At 39.2% G+C, this 27,472-nt stretch overlaps 2 protein-coding genes across 2 annotated transcripts; both read left to right on the forward strand.

Moving 5' to 3' along the window:
• The first annotated feature begins 6,486 nt into the window (after positions 1–6,486).
• Positions 6,487–10,338, forward strand: LOC112178049 (proteasome subunit alpha type-7-A-like). The gene is made up of 4 exons (XM_024316265.1): positions 6,487–6,659; positions 6,834–6,873; positions 9,406–9,507; positions 10,249–10,338. The coding sequence occupies exons 1-4, from the start codon at positions 6,487–6,489 to the stop codon at positions 10,336–10,338; spliced, it is 405 nt and encodes a 134-aa protein (XP_024172033.1).
• Positions 10,339–20,966: 10,628 nt separating this feature from the next.
• Positions 20,967–23,021, forward strand: LOC112179405 (non-functional NADPH-dependent codeinone reductase 2). The gene is made up of 4 exons (XM_024317804.2): positions 20,967–21,547; positions 21,650–21,893; positions 22,240–22,419; positions 22,564–23,021. Exons 1-4 carry the CDS (start codon positions 21,183–21,185, stop codon positions 22,786–22,788), a joined length of 1,014 nt encoding a protein of 337 aa, XP_024173572.1. The 5' UTR covers positions 20,967–21,182; the 3' UTR covers positions 22,789–23,021.
• Positions 23,022–27,472: the final 4,451 nt, after the last annotated feature.

Here is a 27,472-nt window from a genome sequence, read left to right on the forward strand (position 1 = left end):
ACGGATAAGGTAGTACAATTAATCATTGGGTGTGAAACTGCAGCAGAAATTTGGAACACTCTGAAGCAATTGTATCTGAATGACTTAGATTTTGCTTAAATACATGAGCTCCATATCAAGGCGTTCATGATGACTTAGGATGGGCGGTCTATGGTAGTATACTATGCTGCCATCAAAGGCTTATGGCTGGAAATTTATCAAAGGCGTCCCAACAAGATGAAGAATGCTGATGACATCAATTTACACAATGAAGAGAAGGATCTTATGAGGCTGCTTCACAGTCTTGACGACAAGCATGCTAATGCAAAGGGTGAGTTGCTCAGACATGGAACTCCACCTACCCTTGAGGATGCCTTTGCATATATACGCAAAGATGAGGCTCAACTTGATAGCACCAAAGCAATCCATTCGGAGTTATCAAGTCTCACTGTCCAAACCAAGCCTTCACCGTCAAAGTATGTACCACCACCCCAACAACTTTGACCACAACCAAGTTCTCAAGGAGGAACATGGCCGTATTGTACTTTTTGCAAGAATTATGGTCATTGGAGGACTAAGTGTCATCGATTGAATGGGTATCCGAATCAACAAAATACCTGGAATAAATCGGGACCTAACCAACAGGGGCGTACTGCTCCAAATTTAGTTCATAACCCAGACTACCAGGGTATGGAGGAAAAGGATCAGAAGCCAAGTAATGCTTCAGTCTCTCTTGTTGGAAGAGGTAAGTTTGGTAAGGCTTTATTTGTCTCTGACTTTGTTGGGGAAGATACTTGGATTATTGATTCTGGTGCATCTGATCGTATGACTTACAATAAATCATTCTTTACCTCTCTCTCAATCCCACCAGTGTCCAAAGTTACTAATGCTAATGGTGAAGCCTTTCCAGTATTAGGAATAGGAACTATTAGAGTCACACCAAACTTAGAGCTTAGGAATGTGTTATATGTTCCTGATTTGTCACATCACTTAATCTCTGTTCCTCAATTAAATATTGAATCTCAGTGGTCTGTGACCTTTTATTTTCCATGTATGTCATTTTTCAGGATCTTCAGACAAGGGAGATAATTGGCCGAGGAGATTTGAGGAGGAGGTTGTTTCATCTGGATCAGATGTATGCGGGGATAACACCAGGGAAGAAGGCCCCAGTAGCTTTGATTTCGAGTTCTGAGCAGCGATTGAATGAAGTCTGGTTGTGGCATCGTCGTCTTGGTCATCCTTCCTTTAGTAATATGAGAAAGTCTATGCCCCTCTTTGTTTTTGGGTATTTCAGAGTCATCTTTTAAGCTCGAAACTTGTGTTCTGGACAAAAGCCATCGAGTTAGCTACCCTTTGAGTATTTCAAATAAAAGTCTTGTACCTTTTGAATTGATTCATTCTTATTTATGGGGACCGGATCCTACTTCTTCTAGTATACGTTATTTTGTGTCTTTTATTGACGACTGTACTCGTGTTTCTTGGATTGTTTTACTGAAGTCCAAGGATACTGTGTTCCCAGCTTTTAAAAATTTTCAAAATATGATTCATATACAGTACACTGGTTAGATCAAACTCTTTCGGTCTAACAATGGGGGGGGGGGGGGGGGGGGTGGGGATATATAAGCAATGAGTTCCAGGAGTATCTTTGTACACATGGTATCATACATCAAACCACATGTCCTCAAACCCTTTAACAGAATGCAGTTTCTGAGTGTAAGAATCATCACCTTCTTGAAGTTGCTCGTTCGATTATCTTTAGTGCAAATATGCCCAAGTATTTATGGGAAAAAGCAGTTCTCACTACCTCTCATCTTATCAATAGGATGTCGTCTAGTGTTCTCTACAATCAGATTCCACTTAAGGTTCTCTCGTCCCATGTATCTCTTCCTTCTTTCCATAATCTTCCTACTCGAGTCTTTGGGTGCATTTCCTTTGTTCATATTCCTAAGAACCAACGCTCGAAGTTAGAACCTCGTGCCTTAAAGTGTGTTTTTGTTGGGTTTGAGACCCATCAGAAGGGGTATAAGTGTTTTCATCCTCCTACCAGAAAATTCTATGTAACGATGGATGTCACTTTTTCGAGGACGCTTGATATTTTTCTCTCACTCACCCTTCTCTTCAGGGGGAGCAATATGGTTATTTTGAAGAGATGGTCAGTGGTAGTGTTGGCAATACAAAGGACAAAGATGGCAAAGAGATAGAAGAGAAAGAAAGAGAAGTAAAAGAAAAAGAAGGAAAAAAAGAAAAAGAAAGGAACGCATCTGAAGAAATAGAAGAGAAAGAAAGAGAAGAAAAAGAAAAAGAATGGAATGCAACTGAAGAAAAAGAAAGAGAAACTGGTGGAGGCGCCGAAGTAGATGGAGATCAACCAGCCAAGCTTGTTGACGACGGCGGTACCGATCTGGGCAATGTTGACCGATTCGGTCGGCCCATTGAAGGAGAAACAAGGAACCCGACTGTCTCGAGTCAGAGTAGGAGACCGGGAATGGAGGAAAGATCGTTGGTTTTGGGTTGAAGGCACGACCAATGTGAACTGGATAGCTGTAGGGATCTAGAGACGGGGAAGAAGAACAACAATGGCTGCGGTGATCTGGAGATGGGGAAAGGGAACGACAATGATGTTGTTCCTTCTCATGGTGTCGAATTACTTATCCCTCAGTTTATTAGTGAACTATCTCTCCAGGGATTGTGAAAGCAGAATGACACCGTTTTGGATAATGGACAGAACGACATTGTTTTTTACAACAATGAATATGATTTAGAAAACAGAACCTCTCCCTCTTCTTCATCTCTCCCCCCCAGCCAAACTCTCCAAGGTTCTGAAGGTCAACATAAGGTAATGCCCGAACCAAATTTGTCTGTTTTACCTTTTTGTTCTACTCATGGTAAACCACCAAATAAATATGAACCTAGTCTTAAAGCTAAGTCTAGGTATCCGGTTGCCAATTATGTATCTACACATAGGTTGTCCAAGTCATATGATTCGTTTGTGCATCAGATTTCCTCTATATCTATTCCTAACAAAGTGTAAGATGCTCTAAGAGACCCAAAGTAGTCAAAAGCGATGGAAGAAGAGATGGAAGCTCTACAAAAGAATAACACTTGGGAATTGATGGTGTTACCTAAGGGGAAAAGACCAATTGGATGTAAATGTGTCTACGCAATTAAACATGATTCAGATGGCTCAGTTAGTATATATAAAGCGAGATTGGTACGTAGAAAAAGACATATGGTGTAGACTATGATGAGACGTTTGCATCCGTAGCCAAGATCAATACTATCAGAGTGCTTCTCTCTTTGGCAGCTAATATGGATTGGCCTCTCAAACAACTTGATGTGAAAAATGCTTTTCTACATGGAGATTTGGCTGAAGAAGTGTATATGAGTCTACCTCCCGGATATGAGATTGCTGATAAAACGAATGTTGTGTGTAGGTTGAAGAAATCACTGTATGGTTTGAAACAATCCCCCCATGCATGGTTTGGGCGCTTTACTCAGGCAATGAAGTGATTTGGTTACAAACAAAGCAACTCAGATCATATCCTCTTCCTTAAGCATCAGAAGGGTAAAGTAACTGCACGAATTATCTATGTTGATGATATGGTGATCACAGGTGATGATCGAGAGGAAATTAGGAGGTTACAGCAGCAGTTAGCTTCGAAATTTGAAATGAAAGACCTTGGTGACTTGAGATACTTCCTTGGGATAGAGGTAGCCAGAGGGAGTAGCAGCATCTTCTTGCGCCAAAGGAAATATGTTCTAGACTTACTGTCAGAAATGGGCATGTTAGATTGCAGGCCTGCTGATACACCGATTGAACAGAATCACCGATTAGCGGAGTACCCTGATCAAGCCCCGACTGATAGGCCAAGGGATCAGAGGTTAGTTGGCAGATTAATCTATTTGGGTCACACTATACCTAATTTGGCATATGCAATGAGTGTGGTGAGCCAGTTCATGCATAACCCGAGTGAAGACCATATGGATGCAATCGTGCAAATCCTGCGGTATCTAAAGAGAGCTCCTGGGAAGGGCCTTATGTTCTCAAAACATCATTGCCTGGAGGTTAGTGGTTATACTGATGATGATTGGGCTGGTTGTATTACTGATAGGAGATCCACCTCAGGTTACTTTACATTTGTTGGAGGGAATCTTCTCACTTGGAAGAGTAAAAAGAAAAAGGTGGTGGCGAGGTCAAGTGCAGAAGCTAAGTATAGAGGTATGGCACATGGAGTATGTGAGTTGTTATGGTTACGTAATTTATTGCGTGATTTGGGGTTCAAGCCAAAAAAAAGCTATAGAGTTGTTCTGTGATAACAAAGCAGCTATTGAAATTTCACATAATCCAGTGTAGCATATATGATTGTACGAAGCATGTGGAAGTTGATCGGTACTTTATCAAGGAGAAGTTGGATGCAAACCTAATTGCCTTCCCATTCATACCAACTAAGGAGCAGTTAGCAGATGTTCTGACTAAGGGTGTATCAGTCAAAGCATTTCATGACTCACTCGACAAGTTGGGCATTCAAGATGTGTATACTCCAACTTGAGGGGGAGTGTTGTGAGTCATAGATATTTTAGGATTACTATTAGGAATAGAATTATACTAATTATATAGAATCAAGATTGTAATTGTTATTTGATTAGTTTCCTTGTTAATCCAGAATTAGGGTTTGTATAAGGTTGTATAAATTTGCCTCTATACATGTAATGAAACGTGAGAGTATTCATCATCAAAAGCTTCTTATTCTCTAAAGCTTCTTGTTCTAGAGATTCTTAGTTCCAACTTCAACAACTTGATGATTTGATGAGCATTAGCATGGAGCAAATGGCAACAAATCTTTGTCTCTATTAATAAAGCGAAAAGGACTTTACTATTCATCTTGGGAAAACTTTCGAACTTTCAATTTTGTCCATGGTTTGGCTGAGGCGGAAGACAGCAAGGAGGGTTAGAAAAGTAAATGCAGAAAGCATGGTGAGGTGGCAGATCATGGAGAGAGAAAGAGAGGAGACGGACATGGGGCTTCTGCCGACACTGAGTAAAAAAGAGAGAAAAGAGTATAGGGGGAGAAGGGAAAGAGGAAGAAATAGAAGCCAAAGTTTCATTAACCGATAATTAACAGATTCTGATAACTTAAGGAGAGTAGTGAATTCCACTATCTCTGAGGATTTCTCCGACGCAGAGAAAACGAGGAGGTGAAAAAAAAAAAAAACTAAGAGATTTGAGCCATTTTCAGATTTTCTGGAATTTCGACCCAGTCACTTACTTTTGCAAAAAAACTGTACTAATCTACTGGCAAATTGAGGTCGGTTCCTTCTAAAGATTTTAGTAGACATCTTAAAGAGTCATGTAGAACTAGAATCACCCAAAATGGAATTTTCTGGAATTAGTTATGAATTTTCAAATGGTATAGGATGCTGTGAAAAAATGGATATGACACTACTACAAAAAGTTAATCACACAACAGAACAGAAATTATCTGTTGTATGTTTAAGTAAGCTCGATTGTACAACGGTATTAGGGATATTCTGTTGTGTGAATGTCAACAAAGTGATAACTTTTTTATCAAAACTACATTGCACAACGGAATTAAGTAGTTTCCGTCGTCTGAGTGTTAAAAAATTTAGCGGCAGATTTCCCTCCACTTTGGAGTCTTGGTTGGCTCTTGAAACACTAAAATTTGGGCTACTAGGTACAATGGGTTACATTATTTCTGTTGTGTGATTGAAAAACTAAGCACCAAAGTTTGAGTAAGCTTGCTTGAATGTCTTTCCCTAGATAGGCCTAGTGTAAGCTGTGGTCATCAGACAATAGATTTAAATTTTTCTGTTGTGTGAACTTGGAACTGGGCGGCAACATTTTGAGCCAAAATATTGTAGGCGCTAGGTCTCCCTCCATGTTTTGGCATTTTGATTTTATGCAGTGCACTCATACGACAGTTGGGTAGGTTTCTATTGTGTGAGTGACTTTAGAATTTATTGAAGTATAATTGTGCCCTCACCCAGTCCTTGCCATATCGTATCCGAAAGAAAAGAAAAAAAAAAACAAAACAAAACGAAACCTAATCCCTCTCGAGCTCTCTTAGTCGCGAACCCCTCCGGGCCCTCCTTTCTCTATCTCTCTCTCACCCCGCGAAACCCCTCTCTCTCCTGAAACCTCTCTCAGTCTCTCGATCTCCTTGCTTCTATTCTTTGTCCCTCGAAATCCAAATCCTCTTCAGTGATGGAGGAGATAGAGTGTCCCAAATGTACTTTCTCTCTCCTCTATCTCTCTCTCCTCCTCGTCCGAGATGCATAAGAGGTTTTAGTCACGGACGGTTGTTCAGTCAAGGTTTAATTCAAGCGCGGCGACTCCATCGATCACCCTCACCTTGGCCCTTCCAGGTTCATTCCAATTTCATTGAATTTCCTTTCCAAGACAGATAAAGTAGCTTATCTTGTGAGACAATACTTCTTGAATGATCTACATGAGGAAGAAGAAGAAAGCAATAGAGTAGAAGAAGAAAGATGGCGAGGTACGATAGGGCCATTACAGTTTTTTCTCCCGACAACCAGCTCTTCCAGGTCGAGTATGCCCTCGAAGCCGTGAGAAAGGGTAACGCCGCCGTCGGCCTCCGTGGTACCGACACCATCGTTCTCGGTGTCAAGAAGAAGTCCACTGCCAAGCTTCAGGACTCCAGGTCCCTTTTTGCCTCTCTCTCTCTATCTCTATTTCTCTAACTCAGATGATTGGTTTCTCTTTGCTTTGATCTAATGGATGATAAATTTAGCTTTAGGGTTAGGGTTTATGTATGACATCGATTTCCAATATTGGTTTCCAGTTTCTGCAATTAGCTTAAACTAATTGAATGTAGGATTTTGATTGGGTTTGCACATATTGGGATTCAGGTTCAGGTTGCTTTTTTAAGACTTCAAGATGTTAATTTTATTTGGAAATTTCAATCTAATGAGTGAACAGAGATAGATGGGTAATCTGTGAACTCATAGAATTGCTCTTAGAATTGTGGAAAATTAAGGAATGTAGCACTTGTCCTATATTGAGGGTGTTTGAGTGTCTGCAATTTCATATTAAGCAAAGATGTTGAGTCTTTGATACTATCTTAACTGAAGTTTGTTTTTTCATTACATGGGTTTTCAGTTCTTTTTAGTATAGATTGAGGGAATAGTTGTATTTTCCATCTGGGTAATCTCTATTCCAAGCTATAGTTGTGAAAGGGTTTATCTTTACAATCTAACGCTGAAAGGGTTTATCTTTTTCCTAATTCCTAATCATCTCAATTGGCTTTTGATGCCTTACTGAATAAAACTACTTCAAGTAATCTGTGCCTTCTGAGTTCAGGTTTAGTTTTTGCAGAGTTAGCATTTTTATAGTCGCTTAAGTGTAGGGGTTCTTAAGGGCTGGTTACTGTTGGTTGTTAACTATGGTAGTCTCGTTGGTACTCCTTCTGTTATTGTTTCGCAAGAAATTGTTGTTATCTTTTTGTCACTGTTACTTTAAATCATACTTATAATCTGAGAGAAGATAATGACATTCTTATAACCTATACATACTTGTTATATATGTAGGGAATTATAACCTATACATACTCATATATATCTTCCGCTTTTGCTGTGACATGCGCTCAGAACTGGAGCTTGGAGCCTCAAGTCTGAAGCCTGAAGAGAGCAAAGCTAAAGCAGTCGTAAAATGGAGAGTAGTGAAGGAGAAGTGGTTTCCTATCATTAAAGGCATCACTCCCCAGTCCAAAGTTGACTCTTTTTACCAATACCACACCGAAAAGGTTTCTTCTTGTGCTTCCCTCTTAGTTTACTTAATGATAAATTGTTGGACATCAGTAAAACACTATGCCTTTACTCTTCCTCCAACTTTTCTCTAGTTATCAAAGCTTGCACATTTGGGTATCACATGGTGTATTCCATTGTTTCGATCAATTATTTTGGACCCAGTTTCGAGCACTTTGAGCTGTTTGAGAGCTCGCAATTTTAAATTAACCAAAATGTTGAGTCTGATACTTTCTCAACTGAATTTGTTTCTTTATTTCATGGGTTTTCAGTTTCTTTGAGTATGGATTGTAAGGAACAGTTGTATTTGCCATCTGGGTAATGTCTATCTTTCTCATTGTTTTTTATTCATTGTACCAAAAATCACTACTTTCTTCGTTTTCTGTTATTTAAAATCTCGGCATTGTGAGTTTATGTCCATTTTTTTCCTGACTTGTATGCAAAAATGTGTAAAATAGTTTGAAAGTATTATTTACATGAGCTCATTTTCCGTCCTTTTCTCTTCCTTTGAAAGTATAGCTTTAATCTCTCTATTCCTTATGGGATGCAATATGTTAAATTGTAAGTTGTTTGCTCTGGGTTCTGTTGACGGAAAATTCTACAATATATTAACGTATGACATACATATAATTGCCTTAAAAGTGATAAAATGAGTCCTCAAAATAGTAATATTAGTCCTCAAAGTGGTAACATGAGTCCTTAAAGTGGCAAATTTTCTTAGTTTACCATATGAGTCCTCAAAATAGTAATATTAGTCATCAAAGTGGTAACATGAGTCCTTAAAGGAGTAAAAATAGTTGATGCATGAGAAATGTTAACATACCATAGCTTTACCCTCTGTTGACATTTAATTACCTTTTGTTGATGGATTTTGGATCATTCATTGTCAGACTGAGGATATAAATTTCATCTGATCAAGTTTGCTCCATCCCCTGATCCATCACTAAGTATCGAGTTTTATGATCAAACTCTAGAGCAACAATCAGTCCTAGGGTATGTTGTTGACTCATCACAAACAGGACATGCTCATGATGTAGCATCAACGAATCCAATTGGTCCTGACCAGTAGCACAGAGTACCACATGGTTCCATTGGTGTAGCAGCTGGTTATCGAGCCATTGCTCAGACTAATGCTGACTTGCTGAGGAAATTTCTGAAGCTTTGTTTCAATACTCTGCACCATAGCAGGTACATCAACTATTAGATAATTTTTTTCATTTAGTATTCGACAATTCTATATCTATGTGCCCATTTGTAAATTTTTCAATTATACTTTTTCCCTTGTATGTTGACTGGTGATGAGTTCCCATCAACATGTGGAACTTGTACTACAAAATGTGAGACTCGAATGTTTGTCACCCATATCCTTTGTGTCTTTTTACCCTTTAGATTGTGAAATAAGTTGCAAAATTCTGATGCTTGTGGTTAATGCAATTCTGAGGTTTGTATTGATCTACTTGTTCTCTCTCTCTCTCTCTCTCTCTCTCTCTCTCTCTCTCTCATGCTTCAATGGTAATTGTTGCTCTCTTGTGCAGTTGTTTAAAATCCAGTGATTTCTTATTCAAAGTATCTGGTATTGCCTTCTTCTTTTATTTCCTTAACTATAATGTTGAATACTGAGTGTGTCATCCGGAATGGTTTTAGGGGTCTCTTCTAAGGTGTCCACTTACTGATCAAACTCTCAATGAGAATTTAAGGTATGTTTGTTCTCATAGGATGGGGCTTATATCAGATGAACTCTATGAGGTACTTTCGCCTTCCAATTTCTACTTCATTATTAAGAATGTAATTTCTTAATATGATATCAAAGGTTCATTGACTTTGCAAAGTGATACTCTGCAGTTTAATGGATGGATTATCTAGTATAAGTACCAATGATGGTGTTGCCTGCTTTTTCCAGGCAGCTAATAATGAGTATATTTGTATGCAAGGAAATAGTTTTTTATGTAAGTTGTGTTAATGCTGCTTGGGCTTTATGCAAATAACTAAGCTTATTTTTAATGATGTTAAGGAAACATTGGCAATGTGTCTCTTATTCTGATTGCAGCTTTATGTAGAGACTTATCCAACCCTCTTTTGCTGACTGAACAACATGTAGCACAGATAGGACTGCCTATAGTTCGTTTGGCCAGTGGGTAGGCATTTTGCATTTCACTCTTGATCACCAGAGTTTGTAACTGATATAGCCAGTCTTGATGCAACTTATCATATACATCTAGTGTTTTCTTGTTCCTATTCATTTTTTCCCTTCTCTTTTCTTGATCCTAAACATAAGAACTTAATGATTCGCACTGTTATATTTGATATTTTCTCTGCATGTGTGCAGTATATATGAGTAAGATTTTAATGTGCTTTGACTCCATACTTATAAAAGCATGCCACACTTTTACATACTGGTCTTGTCGAATGTGATGTTGTGCATTATTTTCATTTGGACCTAACTTTCTTTGTTTGTGTTTCTGCCATGTTCTTTTTTTTTTAATGCAGAAATATGATGTTGACATAGCAGCAAAGGCAAATGTCCTTGGCATCCAAGTTGGGTGTGGATTCAGGCCTAAGATTCTATGTAGGAGATGAATCTAGAGCTAATGCTGCACAAGATAATGAACTTTTCCATCAGAATCCTCAAGAATATGCTGCACAAGATGGAAATTGGATTGCTCGTATTGCAGCATTGCTTGTGGGTGAGGATCGAACACAATCTTGTATAGCTTATGAAATTGGAAGGCTTAGTTCAATGAAATGTTTAAATGCTTATAAAATTGTACATAGTGAATCAATTGGAGTTTGTTTTGATGTATCAAAGTTACTTTTAGCATTAATATAAAATTATTGTTCATTGGTAATAATCTCTAGCATTGATTTTGTATGATTTCACCTAGCATTGATCTCATACAACACAATACAAAACAATGTATTGGCTATTAGCCAATCTGATTACAATATTTACACCACAACTAACCAAATATAGTGGTTGTGTGAACTAACAACCAACAACAAAGAAAAACAAAGTTTTGCTGTGTGAAATTCATAACACACAACAGAAATGAAATCATCTCTGTTGTCTGAGTAATCAATAGACAAGGGAGATAATTTCACTTCAGTTGTGTGTTATTAATCTCAGACAACAAAGAATAGGTAATATCTGTTGTGTGTTACATATCTCAGACATCAAAAAATGAGTAATATCTGTTATGTGTTATGAACCTCAGACAACAAAGAATGAGTTATATCTGTTGTGTGTTATGAATCTCAGACAACGGAAAATTCTTTCTTCTGTTGTCTGAATGTGTCAACACATCCCCGCGCATGCCATGCCAGGCACATGCCTGCGCAGAATTCACACAACGGAAACATGTATTCTGTTGAGCAAAGTATTGTCACACAACGGTGAAATCACCGTTGTGTGATTTTTTAATCACACAACACTCGTTTAGACCACAGTGAGGCTAGTCATCACACAACTCCAAATATCTGTCGTCTGATTAACTTATTGTAGTAGTGTGGGGTTTACTTGAATTTGAGCTGAAAAGCATAAAACATTGAGCTTGGCATCCAATGCTACACACAGACGGTCATTAGAATTTGCTGACATGGTTCTTTAAGTTATTGAATTTGAGCAGATAAGCATTACTAATTAAAGAGGATGGTGATCATGAGAGTGTAGTTACTGTTTTGGAACATAATATGTAAAATTGGATGGGGTTTAGTTAAGGCAGTGTTTTTCATTTTGAATGCTTGATATTGTCAATTGTGTGCTTTGCAAGAAGTTCATTATAGGAAGTTGCGATACAAAGCTCCTAGAACTACTGGATTGTAGAAATTGCTAAACATCAATGCTCTTTCAAACAAAGTTCACGTATACCTTTATTGATTTAAAAAAAAAATTGTATTAGTACAAGCATATTGTGCTTCATCACACATACATATATATGGAATAACTGAAAGTTCATTCAGCCATTTTTTTAAAATCAGAATAAAGAGGTGCGAGCACCGTACTTCCATACGCACATGTAGGAAGGCTAGTTGAAATAAAGGAAATAAACAAATACATGTCAATAAACAATTGCATATATGCGTTAGCCGTTGAAACCTAACACATTGATGAAAATAACCAACAGTTGCATAGACTGTTGCTTCTGAGCTCTCCTGTAAAGTGGAATCCCTACTGTTAATCAAGTTTCCTGGACATTTGGCATCATTACTGCACAAACTTCTTTGGTTGTTTGATGGATTAAATCTGGTTTCGATCGAAAGTCTCTTGATCTAGCTTAATTTCATTGAGAATTTCTTTTGTTGAAGCTGATGTAGCACCATCTTTTGCTTGACTAATATCATGGTTTTGCACTAATCTAAGCTTATATTCAATACATAAATCATTTCGACCAATAGACTTTCTTCTACTCCAGTGGATTGGTCAACAACCTGTTATTGACAATTTTGATATCAGTAATTTGAAAACACAGGACAATTATTACGAATAGATTCAAAACAGAAGAAAGAAAGAGTGAGCTATAAGGAAAAGTAAGACTACCACACTGTTTGCAAGAGGTGTTATATTTTGCTCAAAATTTGGTCAACCAAAAAGGGGCAAACTTTCGTGGGAGGTCTAGAAATGAAAGAACCTTCTCAACATCAACCTCTTCACTATCACTTTCTTTACTAAATCCATCCAAACCCTCTCTTCCCCTTTGTTTTCAACCTATGAAATCCTGAGTCAACATATTTACACGCAATTCAGATCCTGAAGTATTCTGACAATCAATCCACTCACACACAACAATCAAACTCAAAACAGACCAATTGAATCAAAACCCAAGAAACTGTTTCCACAAACAAATGAAAATCTGAGAGAGAAAGAATCAAACTTTGGGGAGTTTTTGCTCACCTGGGTTTTGGTCAAACCCCAGAAATCTATAGCCTCATGGGGATTTCCACTTTCCCTACTCCTTCCCACTTGAGGAGGAAAAGAATACTACAAACAAAACAAAGAAAAATTGAAGCTTTAAGCAATTAATCGAAGGTGAGAGAGCTAGCTGTAAACAGGTTAAACTCTCGTGTAACAGCCTTGATGAAGTCATCAATACGAGTAGAAAAGAATACTTCAATTCAGGGTTAATTCAATGATAATATTCATCCCACAATGGGGGTATATATACAAGTACAAAGGAGTAGTCTAACTTTAATAGGAAACAATCTTTCCATAATTACAGGATTTTCTATAATTACAAGATATCCTAATTAAATAAGAATCCTAATTACATATGGATTTACAGCGATTCTACACTCCCCCTCAAGTTGGTGCATAGATGTCTATCATGCCCAACTTGTCAATCGAGCTGTCGAATATCTTCCTGGACACTCCTTTAGAGAGAACATCAGCTAATTGCTCCTCTGAGTTTACAAATGGAAAGCGAATAACCTTTCTGTCAAGATTTTCTTTAATAAAAGAGATAAATACTAGTTAGTACCCTGTGGTTTAGGTCCCAAATCAATTCAGTCCCTGGACTTCTAATTTCATCAAAAACACCCCTGCACTTTCAATTTTGATCTAATAGGTCCAATTCGGTAATATTCTGTTATGGGTTCAAGTTATAGTTTGATTATTTGTTGAAAAACTATTTATTTTTATTAGTAGGACTCACTCCTAAATTGACTATGCAGACCACCTCGACACCACATCATAAAACATAGGTCATATATGAGTCACATTAACAAGTTAAATAACTCAATTGTCGGAAAACTAACAAATTGGACCTATTAGATCAAAATTGAAAGTGCAGGGGTGTTTTTGATGAAATTAGAAGTTTAAGGACTGAATTGATTTTGGACCTAAACCACAGGGTAGTAATTTGTATTTAGCCCTTAATAAAATGACTGTCAAGCTCTACATGCTTTGTTCTATCATGCTAAACTGGATTATGTGCAATCTCAATGGCAGCTGTATTATCACAACGCAAATCTATATGCCTTTTAAGCTTGTAACCCAGGTCTTTCAGGACATTACAGATCCATAATATTTCACAGACTCCATGTGCCATACCTCGAAATTCAGCTTCTGCAATTGATCTAGCAACGACTTTCTGCTTTTTGCTACGCCAAGTGACAAGGTTCCCTCTAACAAAAGTAAAGTACCTAGATGTAGAACATCTGTCAGTTTTATCACCAGCCCAATCTGCATTTGTATATCCAACAACTTCTAATTCATCTTTTTTTCTCAAATAGTAACCCTTTACCTGGCGCCATCTTTAAGTACCTCAAAATAAGAAAGACTGTATCCATATGCTCTTCACTAGGACAATACATAAATTGGCTAACAACACTCACACATAAGCAATATCTGGTCTAGTATGTGAAAGATAAATCAACATTCCTACAAGACGTTGATACATCCCTTTATCAGTTGGAACTTGATCAGGATAAATAGCAAGTCAGTGATTCATCTCAATGGGTGTCTCCATTGGTCTACAGTCCAGCATCCCCGTTTCAGCAAGTAAATCAAAGACATACTTCCTTTGTGAAAGCAAAATCCCCTTCTTAGACCTTGCATCTTCAATACCCAGAAAATACTTCAGTTGTCCCAGATCTTTCATTTCAATCTCTTTTGACAGATACTTTTGCAATTCATTCATCTCTTTCGGATCATCCCCCGAAACAATCATGTCATCAACATACACAATAAGAGCTGTAATCTTACCATTCTTGCGTTTGATAAACAAGGTATGGTCAGAATTGCTCTATCTGTACGCAAAGGCTTTCATGGACTTTGAAAATCTTCCAAACCAAGCTCTTGGAGATTGCTACAGGCTATACAAAGATTTCTTCAATTTACACACCTTGCTAACGTCTCTTGGGTGATTCTTAACACCTGGGGGCACATCCATGTATACTTCTTCCTCCAAATTCCCATTAAGAAATGCATTCTTCACATCAAACTAGTGCAAGGGCCAATCTTTGTTTGCTGCAAGTGAGAATAGAATTCGGACAGTATTGATCTTTGCTACAGGTGTAAAAGTGTCCTCATAATCAATCCTATAGTGTTGTGTTTATCCCTTGGTAACCAACCTTGCCTTGTAGCTATCAATAGTTCCATTGACATTAAGCTTCACAGTAAACACCCAACGACATCCTACAGTCTTCTTCCCAGCCGGCAGAGGTACTAACTCCCATGTTGCATTCATTTGAAGAGCTTCTAATTCTTCATTCATCGCCTTTGTCCATTTTGAATCCGTTTGCACGTTATTAGGAATAGATACAGTAGATAATTGATCAATAACAAGTGCATATGACCCAGACAACCTATGGTTAAACATGTAATTAGCTACATGATATTTAGCTTTGGCTTTGATGTCTGGCTCATATTATTTCTTAGGAATACCCTTGGTAACCCTTTGTGATTTCCTAGAATCAATATTATCTACCCCAGACTACCCCAAATAATTCATTTGAAATTAAAGGTACCTGAGGAGGAACATTTACAGCGGATTCTTCAGTTGATGATGTAGAGAGGGGGGAAAAACTCTTAATGATGAGAACTCTGAATTATATTCTCTTCATTGGGTGTACCACAGTTGGGCTGGTCAATGGGTAATTGGTCAGCTTGTGACGTTTCATATATCCCAGGACACATTGAAGCATCGTTGTCACTTTGGGGATGCATGCTGACAGCGTTGTCACCTTGGGGATGCAAGTTGACGTTGTTGTCACTTTGGGGATGCAAGCTAACGTCTTAGCGTGTGATGCATCTATCTTGTTCGACAGATTATGACGTCGGCTCGGTTCAAGGGATGGTCCTACACCGCATTTGTCCTGGTAAGTTGGGGATCCCACTGGTCCACCAGCAATAGATTTAATGGCCCCATATTCTTTTTCTTTTCCGTTTCCTACTGTCCCAATTTTAGTTTCATTGTCAACTGGTGCTGGAGAATTTCCAACTCAAATCTCGATTCCAATGCTTCTAATTCTTCAAATTCAAATAAATCTAGAGGATTTCCTTTACAACCTCTCTCCCCCTGAAGGGAAGACTCCGAAACTCCCCCTGAATAATAAGGCTTGAATTCACGAAAAACAACATCAAGAGAGACATGTACAGTGCTAGTAAGAGGATCATAACATCGATAACCCTTCTGGAATTCAGCATAACCAATAAATATACACTTACGGGCATGGGGATCAAGTTTGCTTCATTGAGGCTTGGAAATATGAATATAAGCTGTGCACCCAAACACCCGGGGCTCCAAATTAGGCATAGAAGGGATGGTCAAAAGTGTATGAAGCTTCTGATGAGGATTCTGAAACTCAATCACCCGTGAAGGAGTAAGGTTGATAAGATATACTGCTGATTTCACTGCTTCTCCCTAATAGGACCGAAGTACATTCATGCCAAACAAGGAAGCACGAACAACTTCCATCAACTGCCTGTTCTTCTGTTCTGCTAAACCATTCTGTTGAGGAGTATAAGAATTGGAGGTTTGATGACGAATTCCATGTGACCGGTAAAACTCAATCATAAGGCCATTCACAAACTCTCCACCATTATCAGACTGAAACACTCTGATGGATTGTTGATACTGAGTTGCCACCATTTGTGAAATTCGTTAAACATCCCAAATACATCACTCTTATTCTTCAGTAATGACACATATGTCATGTGAGTGCAATCATCAATAAACGTTACAAAATACCGAGCTCCAGAAAGAGAAGGAATTTTCGCAGGACCTCAAACATCAGAGTGAATCTTCATAAAAGGAACATAACTTTTATTAAGACTTGGTGAATATGAACTACGGTGACTCTTGGCCAATTCACAAATATCAGAATGGAAATCCAAATACTGACAACTTAAAACAAATGAGGTTGCAGCTTCTTAAGATAACTAAAAGATAGATGACCTAAACGGTGATGCCATAACCATATAGCTTCCTTCGTTGATCTGATTAGCTTGTCCCAAAAGATGCTTATGTTTCTCTCCAGTCTCTGTTAGATCTAGGTAGTATAATTTCCCCCTTCTAACACCATAACTAAGAATCCGCCGAGTCAGAATGTCCTGAAACACACAGCAAGACAAATAGAAGGTCACAATACATGCAAGAGCTAAAATACTTTGACCAACAGACAGAAGATTATAAGTTAATGATGGAACAACTAAGACAGATTCAAGGGTTAAGGTATCAGATAAAGCAATAAAACCTTCTCCGATGACCAGAGTTGGAGGACCATCAGTAGTAGAGACAATATTTTGAGGGGAACATCTAAGGTTTTTCACAAGACTAGGGTCATTGGTCATATGGTCAGATGCACCTGTATCAATTATCCATGTACTATTAAAAACAACCTTGTCATTCATACCTGACTGCGCTACATTAGCGGAGGCATTGTCTAGGTAAAGTTCCTCTATAGTAGCAACAACGGCCTTGCCCAGATTTTTCGTTGTTTCTTAGTGAAGTCCAACCAATCAGGGTAACCAATCACTTCATAGCACCGCTTGGCACACCCCTGATTTTTAACACAAATAAAAATCGATATATAATCTCATAATTATACATGCGTGAACGTTCAGCCATCAATACAAAAATACCTAGAAACTTTTTTCCTTTTTACCCAAGTACATATTGATGCTATGAACCCACTATGTCAATATTAACCTACTCTACAGAGTCATAGATTACATAAGCTTACGAATTAAATTGTCAACAACAAAATAAAACGTAAATGCTCCTCAGAGTTTACTACAACGAAAGTCTTTATCCACGGTAAAGTTACAAAAATTGCTTCCTACTGTAAAGCTGCAAAAGCGCTACCTCAGCTTCAGCCCCGATTATCCTAACCTGCAGGATTAACCCTTACACCGTTTGAATAGTGTACCGGGTTGTCACACAACAAACCCGGTAAGCTTTTGCAAGCCCGTATGAGTAACTCAAAACAGTTAACACAACTCACACCAGAAATAAGGAAAACAACTCACGCTTTGATTCCTTAAAACACGAAATAAAGGAGAATAACTCACTTTAATTTCCTTTCAAATCGAAATAAAAGAAAGCAACTCACCCATTGTTTCCTTTTAAAACGAAACATAGAAAACAACTCACTCCTTGATTTCTATCAAATGTACCAAAATCGTACCATAGAAAACAACTCACACCTTGATTTCTATCAAATATAACATAGAAAACAACTCACACCTTGAATTCTATCAATTGTACCATAATCGTACCATAGAAAGCAACTCACACCTTGAATTCTATCAATTGTACCATAATCGTACCATAGAAAGCAGCTCACACCTTGATTTCTATCAAATTGTTAATAAGGAAAACAACTTGCACCTTCTCCCCTTAAAAACCGTTAATAAGGAAGCAACTCACACCTTGTTCCCTAAAAACACGTAATGTCATGAGTTATCAATAACCAGTTCTCGTTACCCCATGAATTACCTATATGGTAGACAGATTAGAGCTCTAATTGAAATGTAACCACTCGTCCGGCCAAAGACGTGATTACTTGATATTCTGCCCAAGATCATAGACCTTCGTTCCTCGGGCCGCACAGTCCCTTGGAGCAAAACATTAAAGGAGTCACACTGGACCTAAAATGTTACACAAATCGCAACGCCTTTCAAAACAAATAGAAATCAACATTTCCATAATAATTTGTTCCCCTAAACCCAAGGTCATAGACCTTCGTTCCTCGGACCGCACAGTCCATTGGAGCAAAACATTAAAGGAGTCACACTGGACCCAAAATGTTACACAAATCGCAACGCTTTTCAAAACAATTGAAATCAACATTTCCTTAATCATTGTTTTCCGAAAAGCCACAATACAAAACAATAAAAGAGCATCAATCCATGCATATTGTTTTCGTACACAAATCTCAATGCTTTTCAAAACAAATCGAAATCAATCATTTCCACAATCATTTGTTTTCCAAAAGCCACAACCCAAAACAATAAAAAGCATCATTTCATGCATATTGTTTTCATAAATCCACAAAACCCACAAATACATATATATTTCACGTAAATATATACACACACACACATAGTCATCCACTCAGGAATGCCTATTAATACCAACTATAGTTTGCAGTTAAATCAATAACTCTCAAAACGATAAAGGTAATTCTGTTCATTAATGAACCTTGTGAGATTACACACCTCGAAACTCCCGCTGCATCTTCAATACAGAACAAAACAGCCTAACTACCAACTAACCATCCAAGAATACTTCGTCAAGTACCTAAGGAAAGTACAGCCTCGATTCAGTCAATGAAACACAAGGAATAACGTTCGAAACCCTAAATCGAACCAAAATTCCCAAAGTGACGCTAATTGAGCCGAAACCACATTCGAGACCACCCAATATCTCTGGAATACTTCTACGATCAATATGTCCAAACCACAAGTCGATCGAACGCTCGGATCCTCACCGATCGAATAAATTCACCGATATAAAACGGTAAAAATCATAACAAATCCATACGAACTCCAAAATTTGCATATTATATATCGAAATGCTCGTATCAACGAGTAGAAGATATATAATACCAGAAACAATTCCTAATATGGCTGGAACACCGCCAGAACGTAGCCACAGGAGGTGGCGCACCACCGCTGGCCAAAACTCATTATTTCCCAAAACTCTCAACACCAAAAAGTTCATCTAAGCATGCTTGTGAATTTTCATGAAGTCAGAAAACAAGCATAAAGGGTCGAAAACTACCTCACAAGCTTTGAATTTTTGCTCAATCCGAGTTGAACCGATTTCTACATAAATCGATCCAAACAAACACCATAGATCGATCCAGAAGGCTCCCACGAACCTAAAGAAGGAAGCTTGAAGCCGTGCCGCCACCAGAGCTAGGATTTCCGGTCGGGTCCGAAATCACCTAACTTTGTCGACTTGCAGCACCGCTGTGGAGGAGGTTCGCTGCTAGAGGACACCAGAGGGAGGAGTCGACGGCCGAGACGAGCTGATCTGGAAGTTTTCACGGCCGGAGATCGCCGGAAAATCCGGGTTCGGGTCGGGTCAGACGCGGGTGAGGAGAGAGAATGGAGAGTTTCAGATTTCAAGAAATGGAAAGTAGGAAAAATGAAAATAGTAACTTTCCCGAAAGGGAAACCCTTATATATAGTAACTTTCTAAATTTTCAAACGCTTATAACTTTCTCATACGAACTCCGATTTCCACATTCCACATATCCACGAACTCGTATCGATGCGCTCTACAACTTTCGTGAAGGAAGTTTTAGGAGAATCTCAACGTATCAAAAGTCAACCTTTGCGCCCCCCTAAAGTCATATTTTCCGAATAAAAATTCGTCCAAAACACTTCCGCTCCATCCACGAGCCACGAAACCGTCCAATAACCACAATTTAAATTTTGGAAAATCTTCGAAAAATAAATACTAATTTCCGGGGCATCACACCGCTCCTTGCTATGACCTAATTCCCCACAGATAATGCGTTTTTTGTTTGCATATGGATTTGGTTACCTAGAGGACGCTGTGGAGAATGTCTTGAGAAGCCTGAAGGAGGACCTTGTTTGCGTTGAGCCATAACAGAAAATTCAGTAGTTACCGAATGCCCCATAGCCTGTTTCTCTGATTGCATCATTGAGGAATTCAGGATTTTCTAGGGTTTCAAGATGGATATGAATGTTTTGAAAAAAAAAAGTTTTTTTTTCCTCTTCTTTTTCCGAAAAAAAAGGTAGGTGATGGTGGTTTGAAATTCAAGGATGGTTTGATTTTAACGGTGGTGGTACGCAGTAGTTTGTGGTGTTCTTCGGGATTCAGGATTCAAAGGATGCAGTGCAAGTTCAAAGGATTGAACCTGCTCTGATACGTACTAAGTAGAAAAGAATACTTCAATTCAAGGTTAATTCAATGATAATATTCATCCCACAATGGGGGATATACAAGTACAAAGGAGTAGTCTAACTCTAATTGAAAACAATCTTTCCATAATTACTAGATTTTCTATAATTATAAGATATCCTAATTAAATAAGAATCCTAATTACATACGAATTTACAACGATTCTACAATACGTAGACTTGAGCTCCAGCTGGCAACCGAATTGTCAATCACTTGTGTGGTGTGAATGGCAGGTAAGACACGGTGGGGGCGAGCATCACTGCACCACAGCTTGCACTATCAATAGGACCAGTCTTGATAAGCTTAGGTACAGTCTCCTCCTCGTTAGCATCATTAACCATCATTGGCTTAATCATCAATCAACATGAACAACAGAAACAGCAGCAGCAAATCCTGACTTCGGCTCCAGCAAATCTCAATTAATGCAGCCGTACTTGGCGCGCTACAGGCAATTTGTATCTATACATATCCTCCAGTTTGGAGAAGAATCAAAAGGCAAATTATACCATACATCTCTATAATTGACAAATAGTGGTAGTGTTGAGAAAAATGGGAAGCTTTCTAGTAGCCGAAAATGTCTCATCACGTTCCATCAACATTCCAGTGTTGCCACTGGCCTCATCATCAACTGGGAAAACAAGCAACATTCCTGTTCTAGGTTTCGGAACTGCTACATACCCTTTTGTTGGCTCAGAAATCGTAAAAGAAGCCATTCTAGATGCGATCAGACTTGGCTACAGACATTTTGACACAGCCGCTCTTTACCAGACGGAGCGGAATCTCGGTGAAGCCATTTCGGAAGCTCTTTCTCTTGGCCTCATCGAATCCCGGCAAGACCTCTTCATCACTTCTAAGCTGTGGTGCAGTGATGCTCACCCCCACCGTGTCTTACCTGCCATTCGCACTACGCTCAAGTAAAATAACTAGTACCATGGTTGAGTTAATCAGCATTAATTTGTGGAATTGATTGATATATTAACATGCACATATCCATATGCATATATACGTTCATGCAGGAACCTAGGACTGGAGTACCTTGATCTATATCTCATTCACTGGCCGGCGAGTGTGAAGCCCGGAAACTATGACTTTCCGTTTGACAAAGAATACCTTCTTCCAATGGACTTCAAGGGTGTGTGGGAAGTCATGGAGGAATGCCAGAAGCTAGGCCTTACTAAATCTATAGGAATTAGCAACTTCTCATGCAAAAAGATCCAGAACTTGCTAGCCACTGCTAAAATCCCTCCTGCAGTTAACCAAGTAACTATTGATCCGTTACATCTCCACATAATATGTGAAAATAGTTTAGATTCACATTCTAGAACTGTTAATAGCAACAATTCACACTATTGATCCCTCCTGCAGTCACTCTATATATCTATACATATATCCATATATGCTGGATCTGGTGGAGGTGTGCAAATTTAATTTTTCTAAAATACGTAGCTATTTATTTTTGAAAATAATTATTGTATGTAGAGGGTCTTAGAAACAAGTTCATTTCATTTCCTTCAGTCCAAAAATAAAAAAAATCATTCTAGTTCCTATATATTTCTATGTAGCGGTGAATGCTCTAATTGGTTATACAATCAATTTGCAACTTTAGGTGGAGATGAACCCGCTTTGGCAGCAGAGAAAGCTAAGAGAGTTTTGCCACAAAAATGGTATACTAATCACGGCCTACTCTCCTTTGGGAGCAAAAGGAACGCCTTGGGGATCAAATGGAGTCATGGAATGTGAGACGCTCAAGCAGATTGCAGATGCGAAAGGGAAAACCCTTGCCCAGGTACGTTAGCTAATCTAGAGTAATGAAATTGTTTTTGTTGAACATTCGATGTGAACTTTGAGCGCATATAATTTCTGATATGAAAGTTTGATGACTATATTTAATTAGTTGAATTGATCGATTTGCAATTTTGCATATATGTAGGTTTGTCTGAGGTGGGCATACGAGCAAGAGGTGAGTTTCGTGGTGAAAAGCTTCAGTAAGGAGAGGATTAGTGAAAATGCTGATATATTTGAGTGGGAGCTTTTTCCAGAGGAGGTGGAGAAGATCAATCAAATTCCACAGAAAAGAGGATTTCCTGGATTCGAGTTCGTTGCGGATCATGGCCCTTACAACACTCTTGAGGAGCTGTGGGATGGAGAGATTTAACAATCACAATACACACTACATGAATGGATGAGTATAATTATATACGATACGACTCTTAATGCAATTTCATAGGCAAGCAATAATCCCATGGCTCTAGCTGGGAATTTAGTTTAGTTATCAGCATCCTTGAGATCTCGTTCTGAAATAAACTAGAAAATGTGTCCGCGCGATGCTGCGCGTTTGTTTTTTTTTTTTTTCAAGTTTCATATATAATAGATGAATACTCGTAATTTAAAAAATATCGGTGCTACTTAGAATATAATTTTTTTTTTTTGTTAATAATAGATTAGCAACAAATAGATACAGCAAACAACAACTTTTTCCATAATTTGTAGAAATTTAAAAATACAAAACAGAATTGTTCTTCATTTTTTTTTAAAGGCATAATTGTAATTTCAGTCAAAAGCTGGGGGCAAAACCGTCATTTCACTGTTATATGAACAGTGATGAACAGGGTTACCATGTATTTTTTTTTTTTTTAAGCTAATGTACACAAAGTATCATATCGATCGATCACTATATATATGACATGTCATCAACCCCCAACACGATAGTCATGAGAATACATATAATGTATTAATCCTAGCTAGAAGCAAGGGCGGAGGTACGTTATCAGCACGAAGCCCTAACCCTGAAACAAATAGCCAAACCTTGAATCTGAATACAAAAACCTTGAAGCATTTTCTTTCTCCACATCACACCTTGAAGTACTCAATCCCAGGAGCCTAGAACCGCCGCCGGCGTTACTGGAACCTGCCAGAACAGTGCCGAACCGGCCTCCAGAAGATAAAAACAACCTCTGCCCGGTTCACATTCTTCTAGACCACCTTCCACTGTTATATTTGGTCAGAACCGGCTCCCTGACTCCAGAATCCTCCACCAGAAACGCAACTTCCAGAACCGGCCGGAAAGTGGCCGGACCGGCATGCAGAAGTGTCGGACCTCCTTGAACCGCCACTGTCCTTTGTTCCAGCCTGCGCAGCTTCAGTCCAGCCCAAACTTCGTCCAGACGAGCCCAACGCCAGAAAAGAGGCGGCCCAGAGAAGAAAAGAAAAAGGTGGCGAGCCCAGAAGGTAGAGAAGAAAAGAAAGAAAGAAGGAGGCGGGCCCAGGAGGAGAAAGAAGAAAGAGAAAGAAAAGAAAGGAAGTGGGCCTGCAGCCCAGTCGGAGGAGAAAGAAAGAAAGAAAAAAAAGAAGAGGGCCTGCAGCCTAGCCGGAGAAGAAGAAAAAAAAAAGGGGGAAAGAAAAAAAGAAAAAGGAAGAAGCACACATTCAAGGTATTTTCTTTTATTTAATTCCTTTTGCTTCCGTAATTTCAATTTCTTTTCTTTTTCTCGGGGACTTGCAACCTCCCTTTCTTCATTATAGGGGAGACCAAATTAAGCCGAACTGTGGGGGTTCGTGCTCACTCTAAGCTGAGAGCTTGTTGAGATCTCCAAACTTAGAGTTTGTAGAGAATTTATGATCGACCACTTATATCATTGTTTCGATCTAATCCAATATCTTTTGGAATCGAATTTCTTGGAAGTGACTACGCTCGGAAATTCCTAATTTCTTGCAAGCAATTACGCTCAGAAATTTCATATGTTTTCGTGGTAGCCTATTTTGCTCCGAAACTAACCCTAATTTCTTGTTCTCTTTCAGGATGAGTAACCTGAACAAATTGGACTTTGCTCCATTGGGAATAACTGGCTCTGGATATCACAGGTGGGTTCGTGATATCCGCCAACATCTCAAGGCTGTAGGAATCTTAGATATGATTCTCGAGCCTAACTAGGACGTGCTAACTGTTGAGCAAGCTCAGGCTATGGAAGCAAATAGAGCAGCCTTAGAGGCAAATAAGGCGAAAGCCATCATCCTAATGACTCGTTATATGGATGATTCACTCCAGTACAAGTATATGGATGAAGAAGACCCCAGAAGGCTGTGGATCTCACTCGAAGAAAAATTTGGCAACGTCCGTGACTCTGTGCTTCCTGACCTAGAAGTGAGATGGCATAGCCTCCGCTTTTGTGATTTCAAGTCAGTTCTTGACTATAACTCGGAAGCACTTCGCATTAAATCCTTAATGGAATTCTGTGGTGAAGAGATCACAGATGCGATGTTGATTGAGAAGACTCTCTCTACCTTCCCCGTCTCTACATTGATGGTTGCTAAGAACTATCGAATCGATGTTAATGCAAGATGGATCACAAGGTTTCATGAGCTCATTGGAGCTATGAATGTCGCTGAAAAGCATGACAATATCCTTGTGAATAACTATAATTCGAGATCCGTGGAAACAGAGCATATTCCGGTCCAATTATAGTCACACCTCTAAGAGAGGGCGCCAAGAGTGAAACCCTAATCTTAGGTATACTTCTGGACATTCTGATCCATATAATCACTCTACTTGGGAAGGTAACCGCCAAAATAGGCGAACACGGAACCAAAGAGGTAAACGTGGAAAGAGAGAGGGAGGCAACGCCACTGGCCATGTTGGTGGCGCCACCAACACTAAGAGCCATCTAAATGACGCTTTCAAAGCGCCTCAATCAATGGAGTTCGAGCAAAGAGATGTATGTTCTCGATGTGGAGTGTCTGATCATTGGGCACACATTTGTAGAGCTCGTGAAGAACTTGTCACCACCTACAAAGCATATTGTGAAGCAAGAGAAGCTCACTATGTGGAACAAGAAGATCAAGAAGATGATCTAAAGACTACAAATCTGGCTGGGATCAATAGATCGCCAATTCTGTTTAAGTCTTTTTATTTTCCAAGAGATGTAGGATTAGATTTTCTTTGATCAAAGAAACAATGATGTACTCCATTGCCTTATGAATAAAATTTCGAGTTCTTTTCATTATGACTCAATTTTGATTCTGAGCATATTACTTTGTGACTACGATGGCTGGGCCATCAATATTAATTCAAGGACATGGAGTAACCCAAGTTCTACTTGCCAAATGGCACCTTTATTACAGCTGTCACAGAAACTCTCTACGCCCTTAGGGCAAATCGTACCCTATGAATAGCCAACGCATTCCATGCGAAAATGCATGTAGAGAACGGAAATGAGTTCCTTTGCATTACCTTTAATGATTGCGAATAAAGACGCATCTTAGAGAAGTTTATGTCTCTCTCTAGTGGACTCTATGTCACTATTCGAGCTATTAATCCAATAAAAGTTATGAGAGAAGATCTCTTGGATTTAGACATATATTGGCTTTGTCACGACAGGATAGATCATCCTAGTCATGATATGATGATCCGTCTACAAAGACTTCACATGGACATCCTTTCTCTCGAGCGAAATGAAGCATGAATCAAAAGTTGATTCCTAGACTAAGTGTGACCGACGCTGTTGCCTAGGGCACCGCCTCCGTCCACCATTAGCCTAGGGCTGGCATAGTCCCTATCCATGACGCCATGGATGGCGTCGAGCTTGGTGATGGCGCCCCAGGTGATGCTGCAATCACCAACTTGCTTCAAATAGCGTTTAAGACGCTCAGGCCCAACCAAAATCCTTATTGGTTGCTTCTAAAGCCTCTCGCTCGTTTTACAAAGCCCATTCCTTAGGGAAATTAGGACTGAGACCGTCCTATGCAAAGGATATGACAATACTCATTATGTTCTTACATAGAATCTATGGGGATTCTGTGGATTGATTCAACCAACTTGCGGACGCTTAAATATTTCATGACACGCAAACACGCTAGTCACGTGTTGTGCCATTGTCCACCTATAAATGCTACTTACGCTACACTCCTAGCACATATCATATGACAACGGGCTCACTCCCCAGATCATCCTATTCAGTCAATTGGATTTGACTATGCTAGAGAGTTTACATCGAAAGATTTTCGATGGATATTGCAATGGGACTGATGTTGGACATCACATTCCCATGTACACCTAAATGGTCTTGCGGAAACGACTACGATGGTAGTCCAGACATTGGTAATGCACACCAATCTCCTTATATCCTCTTGGGGTGATACAATATCGCATGCAGCTATGTTAATTCGTCTACGACCCACCGCTACTCCATGTACCTCTGCGGTACAGCTAGTGACTAGGTACAAGTATCGTACTTACGCATATTTGAGTGAGCCATTTATGTGCCAATTGCGCTACCACAGTGCTCTATGATGGGTCCTTACAGACAAATGGGCAACTACGTTGGATTTGAGACTCCAGCAATCGTCCGCCACTTAATGCCCTTGCAAGACGATCTCCTTACCGCTAGGTTTGTGGGTTGTCACTTTGATGAGACAATCTTCCCGTCGTTAGGGGAGATAAGAACACGGATGTTCAGCAGGAACGACATGGATTGTCGTGGCCTATCCCCACTATGTCTCATCTCGATCCCTATTAAAGTGACGAGATCACACAAATATGCTGCAAACATGCCTGCAAGGAAGGACGTCCCTACGAGAGGACGTAGCGCCACTCTACACGGAGGTAGGCATGACGCCAACGCCAAAGAGAGTGGCACTAGCGTTACAGGCCATGGCCCCAACTAGGATGCGTGGGAGGCCCGTGGGTTCGAAGGATACATTGGCACAAACCAATCCTTGATCGTCGACACTCAAAAATCCGTCTCATGAGTATCTTCCGGGTTATGGTTATCATTGGGGGACGCCTCAACGTCAGAATCTATTCTTGAGAATATAGAGCTCTATGAAACTTACACTAGTGTACA

The sequence above is a fragment of the Rosa chinensis genome, chromosome 7, assembly GCF_002994745.2.
Source record: "Rosa chinensis cultivar Old Blush chromosome 7, RchiOBHm-V2, whole genome shotgun sequence".
Taxonomy (NCBI): domain Eukaryota; kingdom Viridiplantae; phylum Streptophyta; class Magnoliopsida; order Rosales; family Rosaceae; genus Rosa; species Rosa chinensis.